General features: G+C 41.1%; 1 protein-coding gene across 1 annotated transcript in view; it reads right to left on the reverse strand.

Moving 5' to 3' along the window:
* The window catches only part of LOC120933246 (adhesion G protein-coupled receptor E3-like), an 89,701-nt gene that overhangs the window by 8,627 nt on the left and 57,813 nt on the right, over positions 1 to 23,261 (reverse strand). Inside the window, exons 9-16 of the mRNA XM_040346348.1 lie at positions 22,768 to 22,936; positions 20,853 to 20,966; positions 19,542 to 19,729; positions 16,189 to 16,356; positions 12,332 to 12,526; positions 7,423 to 7,658; positions 6,658 to 6,718; positions 4,467 to 4,558 (exon numbers count right to left, since the gene is read on the reverse strand). Of these exons, the coding sequence (XP_040202282.1) occupies positions 4,467 to 4,558; positions 6,658 to 6,718; positions 7,423 to 7,658; positions 12,332 to 12,526; positions 16,189 to 16,356; positions 19,542 to 19,729; positions 20,853 to 20,966; positions 22,768 to 22,936 (1,223 nt within the window). The remainder of the gene's footprint in view (positions 1 to 4,466; positions 4,559 to 6,657; positions 6,719 to 7,422; positions 7,659 to 12,331; positions 12,527 to 16,188; positions 16,357 to 19,541; positions 19,730 to 20,852; positions 20,967 to 22,767; positions 22,937 to 23,261) is intronic.

Below are 23,261 nucleotides of genomic sequence, written 5' to 3' on the forward strand. Positions count from 1 at the left end.
CTGGACTACGTTTTTGTAGGCGCTCGACACTTGAAGATCCCCGAGAGGCGGTTATGGTGGGTATTTCTATACCCTGATCAGCAGTTCTGGGGACTGTATCTCTGCCTTACAGATTCATTCCTTTTCAACAATTTTGCGAGTTTCAGAGACCTCCTCAATTCTCAGGCTCCTTGCTTGGTATTTATTACTTAGCTACAAAAAGGACATACATAACCCCAAAAAAATTTTAACCCCTGATTTGGCGCATTCACCCAAGTTATCCCGGTGCATTCCCACATTCTGCCTCGCTGCACTTTTTGGGTCCAATTTATCCATCATTCGGGTCTTCACCCCATTGCCATTAGGGGTGTACCATATCAGGAAACCAGCACTGCACTATATGGGGGGCTCAATAAATACGTTTAAAGCAGCATCAAAAAAATTTGAGGCTCCTGATGAAGCGATTATATATCGCAAAACATGTAGAGCACAAGTCTTGCATTGTGGATCCGGTGGACCTCCTATCGAGGAGACATTTATATTTACTCAATATAGGCCATTACTATATAGATATCTCTGTAGCCAATTGCCTACATTATTATTGAGTTACACCTGTTAGAGGGTCACTGGTTGTTCCCAATACTGTATTGTATTGTTTTTCTCAATAATTTTCTCTTTCTATTTTATATGTATTTAGGTGTTATTTCCTTGTGAAACATTACATTTTGTACTTTTATATTAAGGTGCCTACAAAGTAAATTTTTCCTTCAATTCCTCCTGAATTGTTTTCTATTCACATAATACTAGGACGTGGCATATTGGTCTATTAAGGATGTTGATTACCATCCAAGGGCAACAGTAATCAATCACTTTCTCAGTTTGATGGACATCAAACCTGTATAGATCTTATAGTCTTCTCTGGAGTTAATGTGTCCCACCCACCTTCTGCACCTCAAAATATATCCATGTTTGGTGTGTAATACATCTGTGCAATTGCTTTTTATGACTGTGATTTTATCATAACAGGATTTATGGAATATAAATAGATTTAGGCAGGTTAAAAAAACACCAGAACATGATGTGTGTTTGCTTACAACCAATCCTGAAATGTTTGATGACTACATTACAATAGCTAGACGTCTTATGAAATGGCAATTTTACAACAGTGCTTAATTAGAAGTGTCTTTAAAGGTTTTGCAGACCCTGGCTAGTAATGTTTATCCAACTTGATCTGCTTGAGATTGTTGTTTTGGAGTAGGAAGTGGGGATTATATGAAATATGTCAGCTCTCTAGCCCTATATATTTCTGAAGGGTCATCAGTTTCAATTTAGCCATTTAATACCATAAAAGTATTGAACAGGCTGCTGTAGTCTTCAAGGTGCCCTGAATCCCAGACCACTGTAACATAGCAGTTTCCCTTTCATCCATCTTGGCAGTGCTCTTCCGAGCTTCTGAAATTTTATACTGACCAGTTAGGCCACCCATCATAATGATGACCTGTTATTCTGCTCCTTCACCCCCTACATGCCCCTAACTTTAAACACTATGAGGAAGCAATGAAACTGGCACGTGTACATTAGTAATATAAGGATTTATAGGCTTTTCCAATTCTAGTCTAATGAGTTGAGCACACCCAACCTACTGACTGAGTGACAATTCAGGTAAATGACTATATTACAACTAAATATGACACTATACTTTATAGCCATAAGTAACACGTGGCCAGTCAGGTTTAGGAGCAAGGTAGACATTACTATTAATAAAAATACTTCATCTTAAAGCCTTTTCTGGTAGCACAAGAACATGCTCTCTATAAATTTTAAAGTTCCCATTGGTTTTCTGAACTGCACCACTCTGCATTCTGGGTAAACTGTGCAGTACATATTTGTAGTATTATACTGTCAGAACAGTGCTTTGGTCTTTTTTATTTACACCCTATTAGTGATACGCAGAGGTGTCTCTTGATGCCTCCCCGTGACCTCCCTCTGAAGCACCTATGACAATACCGACATTGATATTAACATTAGCTTAAATCTTCTAGATTGTAAGCTCTAACGAGCAGGGCCCTCTGATCCCTCCTGTATTGATTTGTATTGTGACTGTACTGTCTTCCCTGATGTAAAGCGCTGTGCAAACTGTTGGCGCTATATAAATCCTGTTTGATAATAATAATAATAATAATAATTAGGTATGTCTAAATCTAAGGCAGCTAGTAGGAGAGCTGTCAGTATAGTCGGTACATTATCAGGGACCAGTGCTGTGGATATGATTTGTCAGGGAAGAAGGGGGCAGAAGTGCACCAAATTACCAATGTAACCAATAGCTTTTTTGTAGCTCACTAATCTGTTCTCAGTAGTTAACCAGATTTTTGTCATCAAGCAAGGACTGAAAGAGGTAAAAAAAAAAGTTGATGGATTTTGGGACTAGTGAGGACCCTGAAGACTCTGTGCATGTGAGGTCAGCTCAGGTATTGACTTCACAGGGGCTCGAGATCTGTGCCAATACAACCTCTCCAAACTTTTTTTTTTTATCGAGTTTTAAGTCAATTACACATAACATAGAACAGAGTCACTCACACAGGGGCAGGGCCACACAAAAAAATCATAGCCCAGTGTGAGGAGAAAACGCTTACAATTTATCTACAAAAATAACCACCAGAGAGGGATAGGGGATAGTACAGGAATCGCTAGGCTCAAACAACATACTAAGGATCAAGGCATAGGTAAAAAATCATTGCAACCCTGGCCAGCATATTCCAAAAACACCTGAGTTTTGATGTCCATCAACTGCCATCATAGCAGCTGTGGAGGCATCATCTAACCAACAAGACCAGACTTTCTGGAACTTACAGGGGCAACCTCTATTAGTATAAGTGGCTTGGTACAGAGTCAGATTAGAATTAATTAAACGATTCCAAAAGGACATTGTGGGAGGAGAGACTTGTTTTCAACACAAAGTGGTTGCCTTACGGGCATAAAATAACAACAGGAGGCCAACGTAGCAGCCAACGATTCTACCGATTCTACCAGACCCAGAAAACAATATTGTGGTTCAAGGGGAATAGCAATTTGCATCACGCGACTCATTGCTTTCTATACACCTTGCCAATATTTTACTATACCTGGACAGGTCCAAAAGATGTGAAAAAATTCACCGGTTTGGTGCAAGCAGTGCCAGCATTCTGGGGAAAAGGATGTAATTATCTTACGGAGCCTGTACGGGGTGTAGTAAGCTCTGTGTAAGTTTTTAAATTGAATAATTTTATCCCTAGCGGAGACTAAGGCCTCGTACACACGATCAGTCCATCCGATGAGAACGGTCTAATGGACCGTTGTCCTCTGGTTTACCTATCGTGTGTACGAGGCCTAAATGAGCAAAGGGAAAGTCCCAGATCTCTTTTTAGTCCAGTCCAGGAATATAGGGCCAGATTCTCGTACCTGCGGCGCAGCGTAACGTAACCCGTTTACGTTACATCGCCGCAAGTTTTCAGTCTAAGTGCCCGATCCACAAAGCACTTACCTGTAAACTTGCGGCGGTGTATCGTAAACACGTTCGGCGCAAGGCGGCCCAATTCAAATGGGGCGGGTACCATTAAAATTAGGCGCGCTCCCGCGCCGGACGTACTGCGCATGCTCCGTTCGCAAATTTCCCGACGTGCTTTGCGCGAAATTACGACGCGCCGATGTGTTGAGAATCGCGATGTGCGTAACGTACTTACGCCGGGAAAACAAAAAAATTCAAAAGCGACGCGGGAAAGACGGGCATACTTTAACATGGTGGAGTAATTTTACACCATGTTAAAGTACCCCTAACTTTGCGACGGGAAACTAAGACTTGCGCCGACGTAACAACGGGAAAAACCTTTGTGGATCGCCGTAACTGCTAATTTGCATACCTGACGCTGGTTTACGACGCGAACTCCCCCCAGCGGCGGCCGAAGTATTGCATCCTAGGATCCGACAGTGTAATTCAATTACACCTGTCGGATCTTAGGGCTAGCTATGCGTAACTGATTCTATGAATCAGTCGCATAGTTAGAACGGCCCTAAAACAGAGATACAACGGCTTATCAGGAGATACGCCGTCGTATCTCTTTTGTGAATCTGGCCCACAGTTCATTTCTAGCATAAAAGAGAATAGCTCGGGATTGGACTTCTCCAATCTTTAATGCTCTCTATGCCTGTGTTGTCATCAGGTGCAATCACATTTTCTGTGTTTAATTTGCCTCAACAGTCTCTTTAATGGTTTCACTCCCACCCACATGGGCTGCCATGACAACAGTTACACCACTAGTAACACTTTTAAGTTTATGAAATAAAGTTATTAAAAAAGTAATGATGGTATGGAATGTGAAATATCCCAAAGCAGTCAATCAAATTTTAGTTTGGAGGTATCCGAAAAAGGTTGAATTTTGATTGGCTTTGATTGTATGTTGCTACACATTGTACTTTCCTTTACTTAAAAAAACTATATATGCCATACCTACCGGGTGTGTTTTAAAGTTGAAACATTTTTATTGAGAGATGCCAGCTTCTTCTTAAGGAGCACAAATGTAAGAACCAAGAGGATGACATTTATCTACGGAAACACATTGAGAGAAAAAAAGAGTTAGCCAAATATTTTTTTACAATAGTCAGATCATCTTCTGAAAGATCTTCTAATTAGATGAAACATACACTGATCAAAAGTCAGCCAATTCAGCAGGGACTGTTCAAATTTCAATCAGCTGCTGGGCTACCATGCTTGACAGAAGTTGTTTCTTTAATCAACTAATATGTTGGAAAAAAAATATATTGATCAGCAGCTGCCTTCAATCAGCCAATCTCCGGGGGGGATTTCTCTATCCACCTAAAGCTGGCTATACACTAGTATATTTTCAAATGAACATTTGTACCAATGCTGTCTGAAAGAACTTCAACATTTTGTTTGCTTTTAACATTTGATTCTGGAATATATATAATTTCCCAAATCAAATTCACATACACTGTTAGAAATGTGTTTGTTCGAGAAACATTTTCCATTCTGCCCCTTCAATGGTTTTCACTGTAGTCAAAAACAAACTTTGACTTGACCCCACTAAAGTAGAAAATTAAATGAATGCTCTTAAAACGAATAATTTTGAACAAAATTCTACTAGTGTATAGCAAGCTTTACAGTATATGGCCAGATCTACTATTTGTATCCTGTAAGCAGCCCTTAAAATTTCCACTCGCCTGCTAGCATTTGGCGAGTGGATTTAAGCTGGGGGCGAGTGATAACAGTTCTGCATGACCAACAGTCCAATCTGTGCCTACACTTAGAGCCCCGCTGCGATTGGCGGCCGAAAAGGAAAGGTGCGTGCCCAGGAAAAGTAGTCGAGTGAGCCGCACACATGCAGAGCAGTACACAGGTGCTCTCCTTACAATTCTCGTTAAGCCATGGGACCTGATAGTATGACCTCTCTGAGCCTGGCTTCCCAACCTGACTAATGTAGCTGGAGAGCAGAGAGCAGGAAGCAACAAGTGAGCTGGAGGACTGCGATTATCACCACTCTGGGTGTCCCAGGTAGGCAGTGCAGCACAGCGCTCACCAAGAGTTGCCCTGACAAGAGAGCGGCAGTATGCTGTGCGGTGTCAGTGTGCGCTGTGTTGTGGTGTCAATGGCTATGCAGGTGTGTGAATCTCGGTGCCTGATTGTACTCCCTCCCGCTGTGCTGCAGCTCCTCTCCTCACTGCCCAACAATGAAAGGGGGAAGTGGGGACATGCAAGTGTGGAGCCGCACACAGGAGCTCCTGATTATGAGAGTGGGTAGAATAGGAGAGGGAGAGAGAGAGGAGGATGGATGGGGGTTGCAGAGGAGACAGCAAGAGAATGAGGGAAAAGACCTGGTTCTAGAGAGAAGTCAGAGGAGGAGGAGGGAGTCTTGTACATAAGAAGAGGGAGAGCAATATTTGCAGAAGTAAAAAAGTCCATGTCCCTCTGGTTTGCCCCAGTGCCATATCCCTCTGGTTTGCCCCAGTGCCATGTCCCTCTGGTTTGCCCCAGTGCCATGTCCCTCTGGTTTGCCCCAGTGCCATGTCCCTCTGGTTTGCCCCAGTGCCATGTCCCTCTGGTTTGCCCCAGTGCCATGTCCCTCTGGTTTGCCCCAGTGCCCTGTCCCTCTGGTTTGCCCCAGTGCCCTGTCCCTCTGGTTTGCCTCAGTGCCCTGTCCCATTTTGTTAAAGTTGTTGTTGGTAATATTTAATTGTGTAACTTGATTCGGCATAAAACATTTAACAGTGTCATTCCAAGAGATAACCTACAAGGGCGTTTTTATGGGCTGAATTAGGGGCGGGGCAGTGTATGGGTTAGGTGAGGCAACTGGTGGCGAGTAACACTTGAGGCCTGGCTAGAAGCTCAGGGCTTGAAATTTTGAGCCCTGCTGTAAGCATGCTTGCATGTTTTTTAGATCATAAATCCTCCCCCTTGTGCTGACACTTATCTGGGGAGGATAACCGCCTCTGATTAAAACAACTTGGCTGATACCTTACAGGAGATATACAGAGGCTGTTGGAAATTCATAGATACAAAATGTTTTTTAGTTGTTGCTAAAATCAGTAGCATTAAGGACAAGCACCAAGTGTGTAGGACAACCCAAAATGTAACTAGCTAGAGATAAGAATACAGTCAGTACAAGAAGTCTCATTTTATATACTCACAGTGATACACACACAAACTGGACCAAGGAAACTCCAGATGAGATCTTTTTTAAGCCAACAACTAGAAGGAACACATAAGTATGGTATTTAAATCTATATTTTAAACATGTTTACAAAGAGGGGAATCACAGAAAGGTGATCCTTAAAAAGAGAAGCTCTGGAATGTTAGTAATTGAATACAAGAAAATATCAGGTAATCGGTAAAAAAAGAATCTCGGGGAAGGTTCCTGAAGAAAGAGAGAAGATACTTATTAAGCACAATATCTGAACAGAGGGGGCATCTTAGGAAGCATAGCTTGTTCAGAGGTGAATATCAGGAAGGTAAAATAATGCAGAGAGGAGAATCATGGGAAGAGTTAATAATGGAGAGAAGAGAATTTCAAGAAGGTATATTAGCAGATAGATGAACACCTTTGAAAGAGTAATAACTGAAAGAAGAGAATCCTCGGAAATGTAAATTAGCGGGAGAGGACAATTTTGGGAAAAGTCAATGGTAGAGTGGAACAATCTTAAGAAGGGTATTTGGTAAAGAGAGCAGAATGTTGAGTAAAGGAAGAGTACATCATGGAGAAGTGAGAATTTTAGGAAAGATAGTTAGTGCAGAGGATGGTAAAAGGCACAACGTTGGAAGGAATAAAGATTGTTCCCACAGTGGGATGAACAATCTGTGAACAGAGGGATGACTGCAGAGAAGATCAAAGAGATTTACTCTGGAAGGATAAATTGGAAAGTTATCAGAAATCGAACAAGGGAAACACAACTTACTAATTTTCTGTTCCATATGAACCGGGTCGCATTGCTGCAGAGATAATAATGATGATGACAGGAATTCCAAATCCAGCTATACAAACGTATGGGAAAAGTTGCCGCTGAGATGTCATGTAATTCATGGCCTGCAGGTTTCGGACTGTCATGAAGAGTAGAGCGCTCTCCAGAGACATCCAGCAGAAGGCACAGAGGAAGGCGAACTGGAGCAGACCCGCAATCACTGCACAAAGGATCTGAAATGTATAAAGCAATAGTAGAGACACTGAGAATAACTCCATAGCCCCTTTGTGTAGACTGATTTAATATATAAAATGTTTTTTAATCCCTGTACCATGAATCTGGTTATAACAATTTGCAATTCCAAAATCTGTGTAGAAAAATATGGCCTACTCTACTAGCATTCATGAAATATGAGAGCTTTGTTAGCTTTTATTCAAAGCTCACCACCAGTCATTTAAATGAACAAAACACAAGCTAATGCAGCTCTATATTTATTATTACATGTATTTATTACTGGCATTTAAATAACCCCAACAATATATACAGTACTTTTATATACTCCACATTCCCAAAAGTCCCTGCCCTCAAGGAGTTTACAATCTATCTCACATACATACAGGGATGGACTGGCTATTGGGACTACAGGGAGTTTCCCGGTGGGCCGATGGCTCAGTGGGCCGGCTTTAGTGACAGTGGGCCGCCGCCCCCCTCCGCTTCTCTGTCTCTCCCTTCCCGCAGCGCTCACCTCCTCTCCCTCCCCGCAGCGCTTACCTGGGGGGAACAAAGAAGCAGGGGGGGACCAGAGAAGCAGGGGGGATGACTGAGGAGCATGGGGGAGGGGACAGACAGCTGACTCAACAGCTATGGCCTGGGAGTTCCTCCCTTCTGCCTAATCTTGTCCCATAAGAACTGATTCTTTGCCCCGGGTGAAATAATCTCTAGCTTCCCCACTGGTACTCCCTATAAGAGTACCAGTACCAGCCATTCTACTCTAATAACGTAGAACGGCTAGTGAAGGGGGAGAGGGGGCTTGGGTGGCCGGGGGGGGGGGGGGGGGTGCGGGAGTTGTCCTGTCAAAGTGGGCCAGTCTGGATGAAGTGCAGGGTCAAATTTCTGTCCCAGTCCAGCCCTGCATACATACATACATACATACATACATACACATACCAAGAACAGTTCAGACAGGAGCCAAATAATCTACCAGCATGTTGGTGAACTTTGGGAGGACACCTACAGAAGAAAAGAGAAAACATGCAAACTCCATGCACATAGTGTCCTGGCCAGCATTCGAGGCAAGGACCCCAATGCTGAAAGTTAAAAGTGCTAGCCACTACGTCACTGTGATCCCTATTAACTATATACTGTATGTGAACTTGAGATAACCCTTTGTTATAGAGATAAGGAGAGGTGTTCTATAATCCTGTGGAAAATTCCCATTGATCCTTCTATAAATGCAATGCCTTTGTACTGTGCACTGAAAGAACTGACTGAAATCTCAAGCAATGTTATTGCCTTTCCAGCTGTAAAAGATGAAAAACATAACTCCTCTTCCATATATAGACAAGAGAAGATGTTTGAAGTCCAAATCAGGAGAGCAGCCTAGGACGACAAAGCTGTTCCTCCAAAGATACAGCACAATAAGTGAAAGGACAGGAAGTGTATTACTGGCAGGATCACCAGGTGTAAATAAAGGGAAGAAGCCTGGAAGAAAATGTATGCAGCTGCCACATTTAAATACTGGTAATCTACATTTTAATTCTGCTCTTTAGATATGCAAACTAGAAAAATCTCAAAAGCAGATGTGGCTCCCAATCAAGATTTCTGGAAGTCCTTAGTTAACGCGGTACTTCCACTTTATAAAGTTATGTATACTTCTATAGGCTGCCCAAAGAGATTTACTAGAGTGTGGGATATATGGCTCAATTTTAAATTGTGTTGTTGTGGCTCATGACATGAATAGTTCAGACCACTGATTGCCAATTCATAGTGTACATGGGGTGGGTTTCCTCCTAGCAGACAATGCATACACCACCATGCATGCCATGAGATTGTTAAACCAAGATATGTCTAACCTAATTTCTTCAATCCCAACTTAATATTATTAGCCTGCTATATTAATCTCACGTATGTTAGTCTCCTTGTGGAAATTGAATTAAAAATTTACAGGATGGGGAGGCGCTTGTCCCTACATCAAACCCACCATAGACTTAAAACATAACTTTTATTAAATTATACGTCAATAAAATAAGATCAATCATATAAATTGAAGTCTATAAAATTCCAATGTGTATGTGACCTCACTCATAGAGAAGTGTCAGTGATGTGTAGGGACTCAAAATCCCATATTTATGAAATTACCATATACTGACTACCCCAGTTACCTGGGTTGGTGATTGCAACAACCACTGAAGAGGGATATTTATCCCACCTAGTGATCACAAACAAATGTTACTATCCTCCAATCTGGAGAATGTTTGCCACATACACATGGGAATTTGATAGACTTCAATTTATACTGTATAATTCATTTTATTGATGTATAATTAAATAAAAGTTATGTAGGTTGGCCATGTACATTTGAGACGTGGGCAAGCGCACCACTGTCCTTTCAATCTTAACCTAATTTCTTGGCTCTTTTATTTCTGATGGACTTGAGAGTATAATTTATTATGTACTACCATTAAGTTACCTTTTTGGTTAGCTTTTTGTTTTTTTGTTTTTTTGTATTGCACCTTAAACCAATGAATGCCCAACTGGCTCTGTTTTGGACAACCAAAAACTAACACTCTAATGAGAACAAGAATAAATAGAAACAACTATAAATAGTTATAGACCATTTATACAATCTGAAGCCCATATTATATAGTTAACTGTCTACACTGGTATTGCCTATATGACACACTGTAAGGTCAACAAACCACATGCATGTGGAACATTGCATAATACTTCATATAAAGTACTTGTTTTTTAAAATAAAAAACGATATAAAAAATGATCAGTAGACCCAGAAAGAGGCAGGTGAAGTTGAAATCCCTCCCAAATGGCCAGAGAAACCAACCATAACATTAAAGCACTTTATTAGGTACACCAATTGCTTGGTAACACAAACTGCTAATCAGTCAATCACAGGGCACTCAATGCATTTAGGCTTTTTTCACACTGGGGCGCTGCCAGCATTAGCGCTAAAGCGGCGCTAGTTTTATCAGCACTTTACTGCTGTTATAGCAGTGCTTTTCGGCCACTAGCGGAGTACTTTTAACCCCAGCTAGCAGCCGAGGAAAGGGTTAAAAGCTCCCATGTTGCAGAGCTACTGAAGCACTTTTCAGGTGCTTCGGCAGCACTGCCCATTCATTTCACACTGGGGAGGCATAAGAGGTGCTTTTCAGGTGCTAAAATGCCTGAAAAGTGCCCCAGTGTGAAAGGGGTCTTAGTCATCTAGCTGTGGTGAATACAACTTGCTGAAGTTCAAACCGAGCATCAGAATGGGGAGGTAATGAGATTTAAGTGACTTTGAACATGGCATGGTTGTTGTGCCACGTGGGCTGGTTTGAGTATTTCAAAAACTGCTGATCTACTGGGATTTTCACACACAACTACCTCTAGGGTTTACAGTGAATGGCTTGAAAAAGAGAAAATATCCAGAGGTCAGAGGAGAATGGGCAGACTGATTCGAGATAATAGAAAGGCAGCAGTAAGTCAAATAGCGTTTAGTTACAACAAAGGTGTGCAGAATACCAACTCTGAACACACAACACATTGAACCTTAAAGCAGATGGGCAACAGCAGCAGAAGACCACACCAGATGTCACTCCTGTCAACTAAGAACAGTAAACTGAGGCTACAATTCACACAGACTCACCAAAATTGGACAATAGAAGACTGGAAACACGATGCCTGGTCTGATGAGTCTCATTTTCAGCTGCGACATTCAGATGGTAGGGTCAGAATTTGATGTAGAGAACATGAAAGCATGGCTCCATCCTGCCTTGTATCAACAGTTCAGGCTGGTGAAGGTGGTGTAATGGCGTGTGTGATATTTTATTGGCACACTTTGGTCCCCTTAGTACCAGCTGAGCATCATTTAAATGCCACGACCTACCTGAGTATTGTTGCTGATCATGTCCATCCCTTTATGACTACAGTGTACCCATCTTCTGATGGCTCCTTCCAGCAGGATAATGTACCATGTCACAAACACCTAATCATCTCAAACTGGTTTCTTGAACATGACAATGAGGTCACTGTACTCCAATGACCTTCACAGTCACCAGATCTCAATCCAATAGAGCACCTTTGGGATGTGGTGTGATGCTATCATGTCAATTGATGAATCTATGCCATGAAAAATTAAGACAGTTCTGAAGACAAAAGGGGGTCCAACCTGATACTAGCTAGGTGTACCTAATAAAGAGGGCAGAGAGTGTATATTATCAGGCAGCTCAGGAGGGTGCAGAACCAAGCTTGACTCTAAGGCCTCGTACACACGGCCGAGGAACTCGACGTGCCAAACACATCGAGTTCCTCGGCCAGTTCAGCCCTGAAGCCGCCGAGGACCTCGGCGGGACGAGAGCTCCCATAGAACAACGAGGAAATAGAGAACATGTTCTCTATTTCCTCGCCGAGCTCCTCGTCGGCTTCCTCGGCCGAAAGTGTACACACGACCAGTTTCCTCGGCAGAATTCAGCCAGAAACTCGGTCGGAAGCTGAATTCTGCCGAGGAAACTGGTCGTGTGTACGGGGCCTTACAGTAAAAGTGAATATTTACATATACATATCTCAAGTTCTACTAATAGTTTTGGTATGTGGTTTTCACTGAAGGTCACCTATGCTTATTTAATTGCCTATGGAATGCATAGGGTCTATTGCTCAGGTCTAAGAAGTTAAGTAAGATAAATCACGCATTTACCTGATTCCCAGTCTGCTGCAAGCCAAACAAAGCAAGAAGTTGTCCAAGGAAGAGACACCCGCACAGAGCTGTCAGGAAGGAGGTGTGAGCACTCTTTATAGACCGACAAAGGATTAATGTGAGGAATGATAGGCAGAGACAGACAAGAGACACACTCAGGCCAATGCGAGAGATCAGAACTAAGCCATAATCCTCCTGTAGATGAGATAAATGAAACTTTCAAAGGGTTGTCCACATGTAGAGGATTTTAATATTTCTGGCTTGAATGTATCAACAGTACAACTGCCATTTAGAAAGAATTAGGTTGATTTACTAATGAAGTTGAGAATCTTCACACAACAAACTGTGAAAATCCATTTCAATTATACAATCATGTAAAAAGCAAAATCCTTTTCATTTGATTCATCTGCACAGCACTGGGTATTGGAAGGAAACAGGACTTTGCATTTCATATAACTGAATTGAATATTCGCACAATGTTGGCCATTCTTAGCATTTACATACTGAGGTTCTGCTTCCTACTTTGCAGAGCTGCACAATAATTGTGCTTTACTGCTCCTTCTCATAGTGTGTCAGCTGACCCATTGAAAACAACGTGTTCCCTGTCTAAAAATATATTTTATTAACAGTTCTTAAAGCCTAAGTTTGGCCAAAATCAAAAACATAAAATTCAGCACAAGGGACATACATTAACTTAGGCCCCGTACACACGATAGAATCCATCCGCTGAAAAATCTCAGCGGATCGGTTTCAGCGGATAGATTCTATGGTGTGTACATTCCAGCGGATATTTATCCGCGGATATTTCCGAATTCCAGCAGATAAAAATTTGTTGACATGCCAACAAATCTATCCGCTGGAATCGGATCCCACGGATCGATCCGCTGGTTTGTACAGAATCACCGGATTGATCCGTCCGAGGGGATCCCCTGCATGCGTCGTAATGATTCGACGCATGCGTGGAATTCCTTATATGACTGCGTCGCGCACGTCGCCGCGTCATCATCGCGCCGACGGCGCGACACGTCATCGCCAGAGGATTTCGGCGCGGATTTCGATTCGATGGTGAGTACACTCCATCGGATGGAAATCAGCGCAAATCCTCGAGAGGATTTATCCGCGGATACGGTCCGCTGGACCGTATCCGCGGTCCAGCGGACCTTACAGTTAGTATAACGTGTCCTTTGTGTTGATTCTTCTCCTTTTAGGAAAAATCATCCTATGTCCTAATCCCCACCCCCCGCCAACCACCCCCACTGCCATAATCTTCAGGTGCGTCAGTAGTATATACAACTAAAGGGTTGTCAGTAGGGATGAGCTTTGTGTTCGAGTCGAACATCGTCTGTTCGTACGTTCAACGAAATTCGAACAAAATTAGAGTGACGCGCAACGGCCCATAATTCACTGCAGCATTGCGCGCTGATGATTGGTCAAGCATGCACTATGACCCTGCATGCTTGGCCAATCACAGCGCGCAAAAAACGGAGAGCCATAATTGGCCAAAGCCAGGGTGGCTTTGGCCAATTATGGCTCAGGGGGTTTAGTACACGCCCCACACTATATAAGGCCGCCTGCAAGTCGGCCGCGTGTAGTGTGTTGCGGCGTTGTTAAATAAAGAACAGACAGTCAGTCAGATAGATAGATAGAGCAGGCAGGCTAGTCAGTTTAGTTAAATTTACAGTGTGTAGAGGATATATATATACATCCTAGGAGTTGTACATATATTTATACACTGTATAGCTTAGCTAGATCAGCTATTCCTATTTGTCAGGCAGTAGATTGTGCTAGCTGCAGTGCTCTAACGTGTTGTATTGCCTGTGTGCTGTTTAGTTTACACCTAAACGTACTCGGTGTTACTGCACTTTTCCTTTTTATTTGCACCTAAACGTAGTTGCTGTTACTGCAAGTGTGCTGTTCATTTGCACCTAAACGTAGTTGCGTTTACTGCAAGTGTGCTGTTAATTTGCACCAAAATGTAGTTGCTGTTACTGCAACCGTGCTGTTCATTTGCACCTAAACGTAGTTGCTGTTACTGCAAGTGTGCTGTTCATTTGCAACTAAACGTAGTTGCTGTTACTGCAACCGTGCTGTTCATTTGCACCTAAACGTAGTTGCTGTTACTGCACGTGTGCTGTTCATTTGCACCTAAACGTAGTTGCTGTTACTGCAACCATGCTGTTCATTTGCCACTACTATAAACACCCAGCAGGTACGATATTTAAAGGAATTTTTCTTTTTTTTTTCACTTTAAGCATCATTAAAATCGCTGCTCCAGAAAAAAATACAGTTTTTAAAACTTTTTTTCCATTGATACATGTTCCCTGGGGCAAGGCCCAGGTTCTCAAAGACGTTTTCCATCAATAACTTGAATATTGGGCTTTAAAATGAGCACTTTTGAATTCGAACGTTCGAGTCCCATAGACTTCAATGGGGTTCTAAAGCTTCTATGAATGACGCAGAATCACTGAATGGAGGGGGCAAGCTATCAATCATCTGCCTGTCCCTCATCAGAGATTCTGATTTTTATGTTTTTGATTTTAGCTAAACTTAGGCTTTAAGAATAAAGGCAGAGGGATTGCAAACTGGCTACTTATTCATTATTATTATCCATTATTAGCTAACCTACAAACATATATCTATATTTATTAGACATGTGCATTCGTTTTCGTCCGAATGCATTTTCATCCGAATTTTGGGTATTTTGAATGTGCAGAATCCGAAATCCGAAAGATCCGACATAAAAAAAATGCTTTGTTTTCATTGCTACAACAGTTCCATATAGATAGGAGATTCGATGGGACGCTGACAATAGCAATCTGTCTATCGAATCTGTGGTCGAATGTGCCTAACCTTAACTCTATTAGTGTAAGATTATTCTATATAGAGAGGAAAGATTTGACATAGAGAGAAAAGATTTGACATTATAGAGACAGTGTTGGGGTAGACCATTCTACATGAATGACGAAGATTCAACGAAGCAGCAAAAAACATACAAACGTTGAATCTGTCATTGCAGGGCTTTTGGTGTCTGTCGAAAGTTCTAAGAAGATTCGACAAGCAGCTAAACTGTACGATGCCGCAATCGTACATTTCCGGTCAAATGCTCGGCCAATAGGCTATAGAAGAATTTGAATGTTGGTTGACTAGTAATAATAATTTATAAATATAATTATTACTAGTCATACAACATTAGAATTCTTCTATAGCTTGTAGGCGGAACATTCGACAGACACCATAAGCCTTCAATGACAGATTCAACCTTAATTAATTCGGATTTTCAGACAAATGCATTTTTATTGAAACTAAATAAATAAAAACGAATTTCGGGAGCAACTAAATACATTTATTTTTCGGACGAAAACAAAATTCCAAAACAAAATATTTCAATGTGCACATGTCTAAGGCCTCGTAAACACGACCGAGTTTCTCGGCAAAAACCAGCAAGAAACTTGCTGTTTTTTTTTTTTGCCGAGGAAACCGGTCGTGTGTACATTTTTCGACGAGGAAACTGTCGAGGAACTCGTCGAGCCAAAAAGAGAGCATGTTCTCTATTTCCTTGATGGGAATGGAGAAAATTGGCTTGTTGAGTTCCTCGACAGCCTAACTAGAAACTCGACAAGCAAAACGATGTGTTTTCGCCCGAGTTCCTCGGTCGTGTGTACGAGGCCTTATATTTATATTTAACTTAAATAATATGAGAACTGGTTATTTATCAAAGGTTCCCTTACAGCCAAAGTGCTTGGGTGGTTGTTCTTACAAGAGAACCTGACATTTTGTTCTGATAGGGTAAAATGACAAAATCTCCCCAATGTTACACAATCCTTATTTAACAACATATACATCACAATTTATATCACCTGGATGTCACCGGGTGCCATAAGGACAGCAAAGGTGGACAGGTGGTTGCAGACACATAGAGTGTTGTTCACTCTGTCAGACTTCTTTGTCTCACATCCTCGGCTTGACCAAGTCTTCAGCTCCGTGTCCAGGAACACACATTGTAAAATAAAAGAAGGTGGAACAACCTATTGGGGAAAATAGAGTTGGTAAGGGTAACACCTGTTTTACTTTTACACCCATCAAAATGACATACCCTAAACAAAATACCACTAATTCCAATAAGTTCGGATGGCATTGTTTGTTTACCCGTTTCATTCTTAGCTACTCTGTTAAAGAAAATCATGCTACTGTCAACGATCAATAACCCAAACTCAAAATTCACTGTCTGGCTCTCTCCTACTCTTTTGAGCTCCTCCGCAGTTCCATTAGGAGAGTGAGGGAGAGCCAAAAGGCGAAACAGCTTCTGTTCTGCCGTTTAGAAAGTCCATAATGCTGTATAATCAATGTCCCCATAGAGTAGAGAGGGGTTTTGACATTGTCTCTGCACAATGAGTGGAGACAGATCTGTCACCTGCCTGCTCAGCCGACCGATCTCCTGCCGAGCAAAGCGGAGTCCTCCAGGCCAAATGTAGCTTTTTTTAGTTTTCAACAGAGGGGAGAAATGAGACACCCTGTCTGCAACTACATCGGTGAGATTTTCCCTCACCTCCTGTCCCTGTCAAGCCCATCAAAAAAATGGTGGAGTGTGGTGGTCAACCAGATAGAAAAGCACAAAGGAATAGAAACATTGCCAAAAGTTCCCACTCTACTAAAATATGTTTTGTTTTTGTCTGTGTCCTCATTACAAAAATGTCTCACCAATTCAAGTACTGACAGGATCTTCTTTAAAGTGGGAGTAAACTCCCATGTCTGACTTTTACCTTTAGGTAAGCCTATAATAAGGGTTACCTATAGGTAGTGTAAATATCTCCTAAACATGCACCGTTTAGGGGGTATTTACTGTAGATGCAGCTAGTGATGTCACCAGTACATTTGCTCTGAAGGAAAGGCCCCCCAAGCAATTCCTTTAGAGTCCTGTGCCTTAAATGGTTGCTCCCACTCACATGCACGGGATGACATCATTGCGGCTCCGGCCAGTCACACAGCCAGAGTCCGTGAACCCAAAAGGAAGACCAGGTGAAGGTGGGAGTGCCTGCAGCGGTGACAGTTCTGCGCTGGAAGGGCTTAGTTTTAGGGTAATATGCATACTAGAATATCATGGCTTTACCCTTCAGGGTACAAAAAAAAAAAGGCCCAGCGGTTTACTACCACATTAAGGAATACAATTTGCTAAGTTACAGAGGCTTACTTTCCTGCTTGTCAAAAATGAAATAAAATGTTTTGGCTTAAGCTTAAAGCAAAACTCCAACTTTAGCTTTTTCAGATTTTTAAAAGATATTTTGAAAAGAGCTATTAAGACTGTCTGGAATTGACTCTTGGAGAACCTTGCCTTAGAGATACCGGTATTAAAAAGCCTATTTTACACACCTTGATAATTTGTGTGACTATGTGAATGCATTTTTCTTGGTATGTTTTATGATGTCACCTGTTCATAAATATTTTTTCAGTGTTGTTCTGAAATTATACATTAGACAAATGAAATAATTGTAGTTCATTCACAGGAAATTAGGCTGTTCACTTTGCAAAAGCCTACTTTTATGATTACTCACTGGTGTCGGTGCGGCCGGTCGCCATAGTTGTTACCACCTCTGCTCCCATGGAATGACACTTCCCACAGTGCCCCCAGCCATTGTCATCAATGCCGTTCATAAACCATTATATCCAATATACTACAGCTAGGTAAGAGTGTTTGGGATCCCTTGGTTGATCCCCCTCTTTTTTCCTCCATTTTTTTATATTGTGAAATATAATGTTACGCTGAGTAAATTGATACCCAACATGTCACGCTTAAAAATTGTGCCCGCTTGTGGAATGGCGACAAACTTTTACCCTTAAAAATCTTCATAAGCGACGTTTAAAAAATTCTAGGTCTAGAATTATTGCTCTCGCTCTACCGATCGCAGCTATACCTCACATGGGTGGTTTGAACACCGTTTTCATATGCGGGCACTGCTCACGTATGCGTTCGCTTCTGCACGCAAGCTCGTCGGGACAGGGTGCGCAGTAGGGAACCGGGCAGTGAAGCCGCAATGCTTCACTTCCTGATTCCCTCACCGAGGATGGTGGCGGGGCAAACAAGAGACGAGCGATTGCTCGGCTTCGGCTGGCGAAATCGCGGGCACCCTGGACAGGTAAGTGTCCATTTATTAAAAGTCAGCAGCTGCAGTATTTGTAGATGCTGGCTTTTAATAAAAAAAAATCTGTGGGACCTCCGCTTTAATGAAAGAGGTGAAGCACTATTGACTTCCATCTTCCAATCATGTTTTTTTTTTCCTGGCATGTCATTTGGTATAAGCATATAAGATTCCCTTGCAAAGTATTTGCCTTTATTAAATAAACCCCAAAGAATACAAAGGGTGAGAGCCTACAGTAAGTCAAATTGACCAGTAAAAAATTTTGAGGGGAAAAAGTGAGACTAGTTAAAAGAAATGTAAAAAAGGGTGGGAGAGGAGGAAATGAGATATCAATGGAAAGAAGGTATAGGTTGTAGATTGTCTATATAGATTGTTTACTGAAGAGAGAGCATAGGTTATTTAGGAAATGAGGGCCATATGAACTTCCAGGGAAGCTAATGCTTTCTAGATCAATGTTCATGTTTCTTTTTTTTTCATAAAAACAGACTTGACTTCTTGCTACCTATTAAAAATAGCACAAAAGTGTCAGAAGTGAGTGAACATTTCAAAAATTACCTTTATACTTTGTGAACAGTTGAGTTTAAAATTGATATCCCTTTGGACTGGCATTGGAGGTCCAATGTACCCCCAATACTAGTTCAAAAGGGTAGCTTGCTTCTGTATGATTTTGTATAAGCCACCTGCGCCCCTGGAAGCCAGATGATAATAACTCAGCACCAGGCTGTGATGTTTAGAATTTTTGCCTCAATTTCAATAAAATATGTTAGCTACTGCTGGTTTGTATACCTAGTGGAATCAGAAAACCAGGGTAATTAAACCTGGTAAGCATTTTATCAGCATCTTATAGTGGTCCTGGTTTTTTATACCACCAAAACAAAGTTATGACACCAAATATTTTGACACTAAAACGCCATAAGAAAAAAAAAAAAAACTCCAAATGGTTCTATTGTTTTCTAGCTACAATGATATATGCAAATATGCTTGTAGACCCAGATGGTTGTGCTCCAATAGGTGAGAGGATACATGATATAGAACAAATGAATAAATTATCAGTTTGCTGCCTTTTCTGTACTGACCTTTAGTTGTTTCAGGTAGAAGACCACCGGGGGTTCCAGGTATGCTGTATTGGGACTAGTGATGGCTCCACTTATAATGGGGGAATTGATCTCCACTCTATCTTCATTGTCACTTTCTCCTAATGCCCCAAGAAGGCTGGCGTTCAACTTAGATTCCAATCCTTTATAGGAAATGAAGATTGCTCCATCTAGGAAGAAAATATGTACATGCGATAAAGATGGAATATTTAGCCTATACCCTTTAACACAGATGTGTATCTTTTTATACAGTAATACCATCACACATGGGCCCTTATTGAACAATGTAAAAAAAAGATGTAGTAAACCACACACCGTATTCCATTGGCAAAGCAAATATAAATATAGTGCAAAGTGAGTGCAATGATAATACTCGACCACTAGGTTTCCCTAGCGGATTAACAAACATACAGTGAACGTGCAAATTGATGTGTAAATTAGCAATATAGGCATCAACATATAATACCACCAGATATCTCCAGTGTGTATAAATTGCATGTTTTAAACTTTTAGTACTGTGTCCAGAAAGTCAAGATATTGTGAGTAGAGCAATGTCCACACAACTTCCATCACATAATTTCCAATGGTGCATATGGTTCAATCGATCCAACAATAGATGACTAGAGATCTTCCTCCACCAACACCGGTCACACAGCCTTCTCACCAGATCTATATGACTCCCATTACAGGAGTCACATACAGCAAAATGGCACAGATTGAGTCCCGATACTCGTCTCCACGATTTAGCAAAGAAAGCCTCCAAGGACAATTGGGATCAAACACCACCAAACCTCCCGGATCGGTAAGAAAGACAATTTCCCATGGTGAAGTACGTAAATTTAAAAAAAAAACGCAAAAAAATACAATTAATACAAGTGTATACAAATGTAAAAAAGAAAGTGGAAGCAGGGACGCCGATTTGCGCTCCACCTGCGTTCCACTGTGGGTGGAAGTGACATATCACGCTACACCAGGGTGTGCTCTAATGTGATCTAGAGATTTGGCATCTCCACCTACTATGTTTTAAATAGTTTAAAGGTTTTTAGGTTTTCTGGTTTTAAATGTTTAAAAAAATGGATGTGAATTTTTGTACTGTTGTGGGAGATGTGTTTAAAAAAAATGTTTAGTAACAATCTATAATATGTAATTTAATATAGAAGTGTGATGCAGATTTTTTTTTTTTAGAAAGGTTTCTTTTGAGCTGTACAGTAAAATGTGATTTCTGTACAGCAGTAATGGACTTCTGCTGCTTGCATATTGCTCTTTGCATCATTACATAAAAGCGGAACTCACCCCTATCTCCGCTCACATGTGTACAAGGGACCTGCATGGTGTCCTCCAGCACAGTTAAGGTTATGGAAGTTTCTCCTCCACTACATATGTCTATGGCAACCTTCATGTGAACTTCTGGAAGAAAGACAAAGAATCATGGAGAGACCATACATTTGCATTAGTGTAAATCTAGCCTTATGCATAATCTGATGTCTGATTATTAAAAAATGATTTGCCCATCAAAATAGGAAAATAAGCTTTTACTGCTGACTGTCTTCTCTCTGAGGGATTTCCCCTTGCTTCCAGTTCTGTCTTACACCCCTAAAAACAGACAGGAAGTAAAGAAATATTTTCCTACTTCCCCTTCTGTCTAAAACTTGCCAAGTATAAAAGAAATGTGAGTAAATCTCCAAAAAAGGGGGCAAAGACAGAAATAAAAAGTTTACAGCATTTGTAACCCTTAATACATTATAAAAACCATAAAAAGATTTGGCTAGAACTTTAAGGGCTTTAACCCCTAATAATAACTGAAACTAATCTATACCTAAAGCATATCTAAAGCTAGACCTAATCTAAATAAATGATCACAGCACATGCTTTTTTTTTTTTTTTAAATGAGCATTGTAACAGCAATGATGACAATAATTATTTTTGACAATCCAATATAAGTGTACTTGAAAAATCCCCTTTCATGTTGTGACTGCTGCCTATCCGTTGTCTCTTTCAACAACTTTCTGGATTCCATGCATACTTTGCAGCTTCTCCTCTGTTGTTTAGTTTCAGTTCCTAAGAACTACATATACCATGGTACTTGCAAGCAGTGGCTCTGCCTCCTGAAACTCCTCCTAGTTCAGAAGGCAGGCTCTGTGAAATGTGTGACACAGCAGTGCCTACTCACAGGACAAAATGTACAGGTACAGTAATTGTGTGGGGATATTCACACAGTAAGATTACAAGCTACCAGAATGTTCAGATTAATAGGTGTAGGCTAGAACTAATTGAAATACAATGTGGAAATATATATATGACTTTACATTTTGACCGAAGGTATGCTTTGACTTCTCCATAAAAAAGGAAATCCTCTCATACAGTTTTTATTGCTACAGTGAGATAGGTAAGAGGATAACGAGCAGAGTCACAGATGCCAAGGCAGGGGAGTTTTTGTGGGTGGTCAACTATATCAAAAGCAACAGAGAAGTCTGAGAGAAAGAGTACATAGTAGTGAACATTGATTTTTGCATTTAGTAAGTCATGAGTTGTGAGTTTAGATTTTAGGAGCAATTCTTTGGAGTATTGTGGGTGAAATTCAAACTGAAATGGGTCAAAAGGGTTGTTATCAGTTAGGTGGTAGTTCAGGTGGTTGTAGACTAGGTGTTCTAGGAGTTTGGAGGTAAACGGTGAAAGGAGATGGGTCTTAGGTTATTAAAATTGGTGGGTCCAGCAAGGACTTTTTAAGCATGGGAATGACTCTGCATGCATGTTTTAGAGGGTTGGGGATGATGTCATTAGACCGGGAGAAATTGAAGATGTGAGCTAGAGAGTGTAGGATAGTGCAAGAGGGTGATCATAGTAGTTCTGAGTGAACAGGGTTCAGGGGGCAAGTGGTTTGGTGTGCATTAGAAAAAAAAGATACATATGGTAACAGGGTTAAAAGAGGGAAGTATTGAATGTGGAAGGAAGAACTGTAAGGAAGAACACTAAGTAAATATTTTCAATGCTTGACTTTTGTGTGCTTTACCTGCATTTTTTGGGGTTGGTGACAGACTTTCTGTGATTGCCCATGGATATGTATGTGCAATACCAAATGATAAATGGTTTTAGAAGCTGTATGATGTAAAAGTCTTGATATGATATTGTAAAGCATATTTGCTGTCTATACAGTGGTATCAGCAACCATTTTAATAGATCTTTGAAGCCATTATGTCCAACCACTTACCCAGCTCGGTCGTACTGATATTTTGATTCTTAGGGTGTTTTGAGAACGTTACCAACAGTGAGGTCTCCACAGTCTCCACTATGGAAGAGACAGCTGAACGTAGCTCAGAAGCAGTTATATTGTTCAAGATCGTGTGGTTAAGAATTTCTGTGAACTCTTCAGCAACTTGCTATGAAAATAAATAAGTGAAAGGCAATGAAAAACATACAGGTACAGAGGTCTACAGAAATGACATATACATATAAAGAGAGCATTTGCCCAACCAGGCCATTTATAATCAGAAAAGAGGACTTTCTTAAGTTTGTGGGCACTTCCACAACACTGCCTGTGCCTGTTCAGGAAAATTAAAATTGTCCGGGCTACATTTTCTTGGCCAATCAAAACTGTTTGTCCCGACACAGGCAATGTTTGCAAAAAGATCTTTGGCAGCTGGGTCACACATGCTTGGTCAATCACTGTCTGATGTTTGCAGACAGCTGTAGACTCAAAATAAA

The sequence above is a fragment of the Rana temporaria genome, chromosome 3 (genome assembly GCF_905171775.1).
Source record: "Rana temporaria chromosome 3, aRanTem1.1, whole genome shotgun sequence".
Classification (NCBI taxonomy): domain Eukaryota; kingdom Metazoa; phylum Chordata; class Amphibia; order Anura; family Ranidae; genus Rana; species Rana temporaria.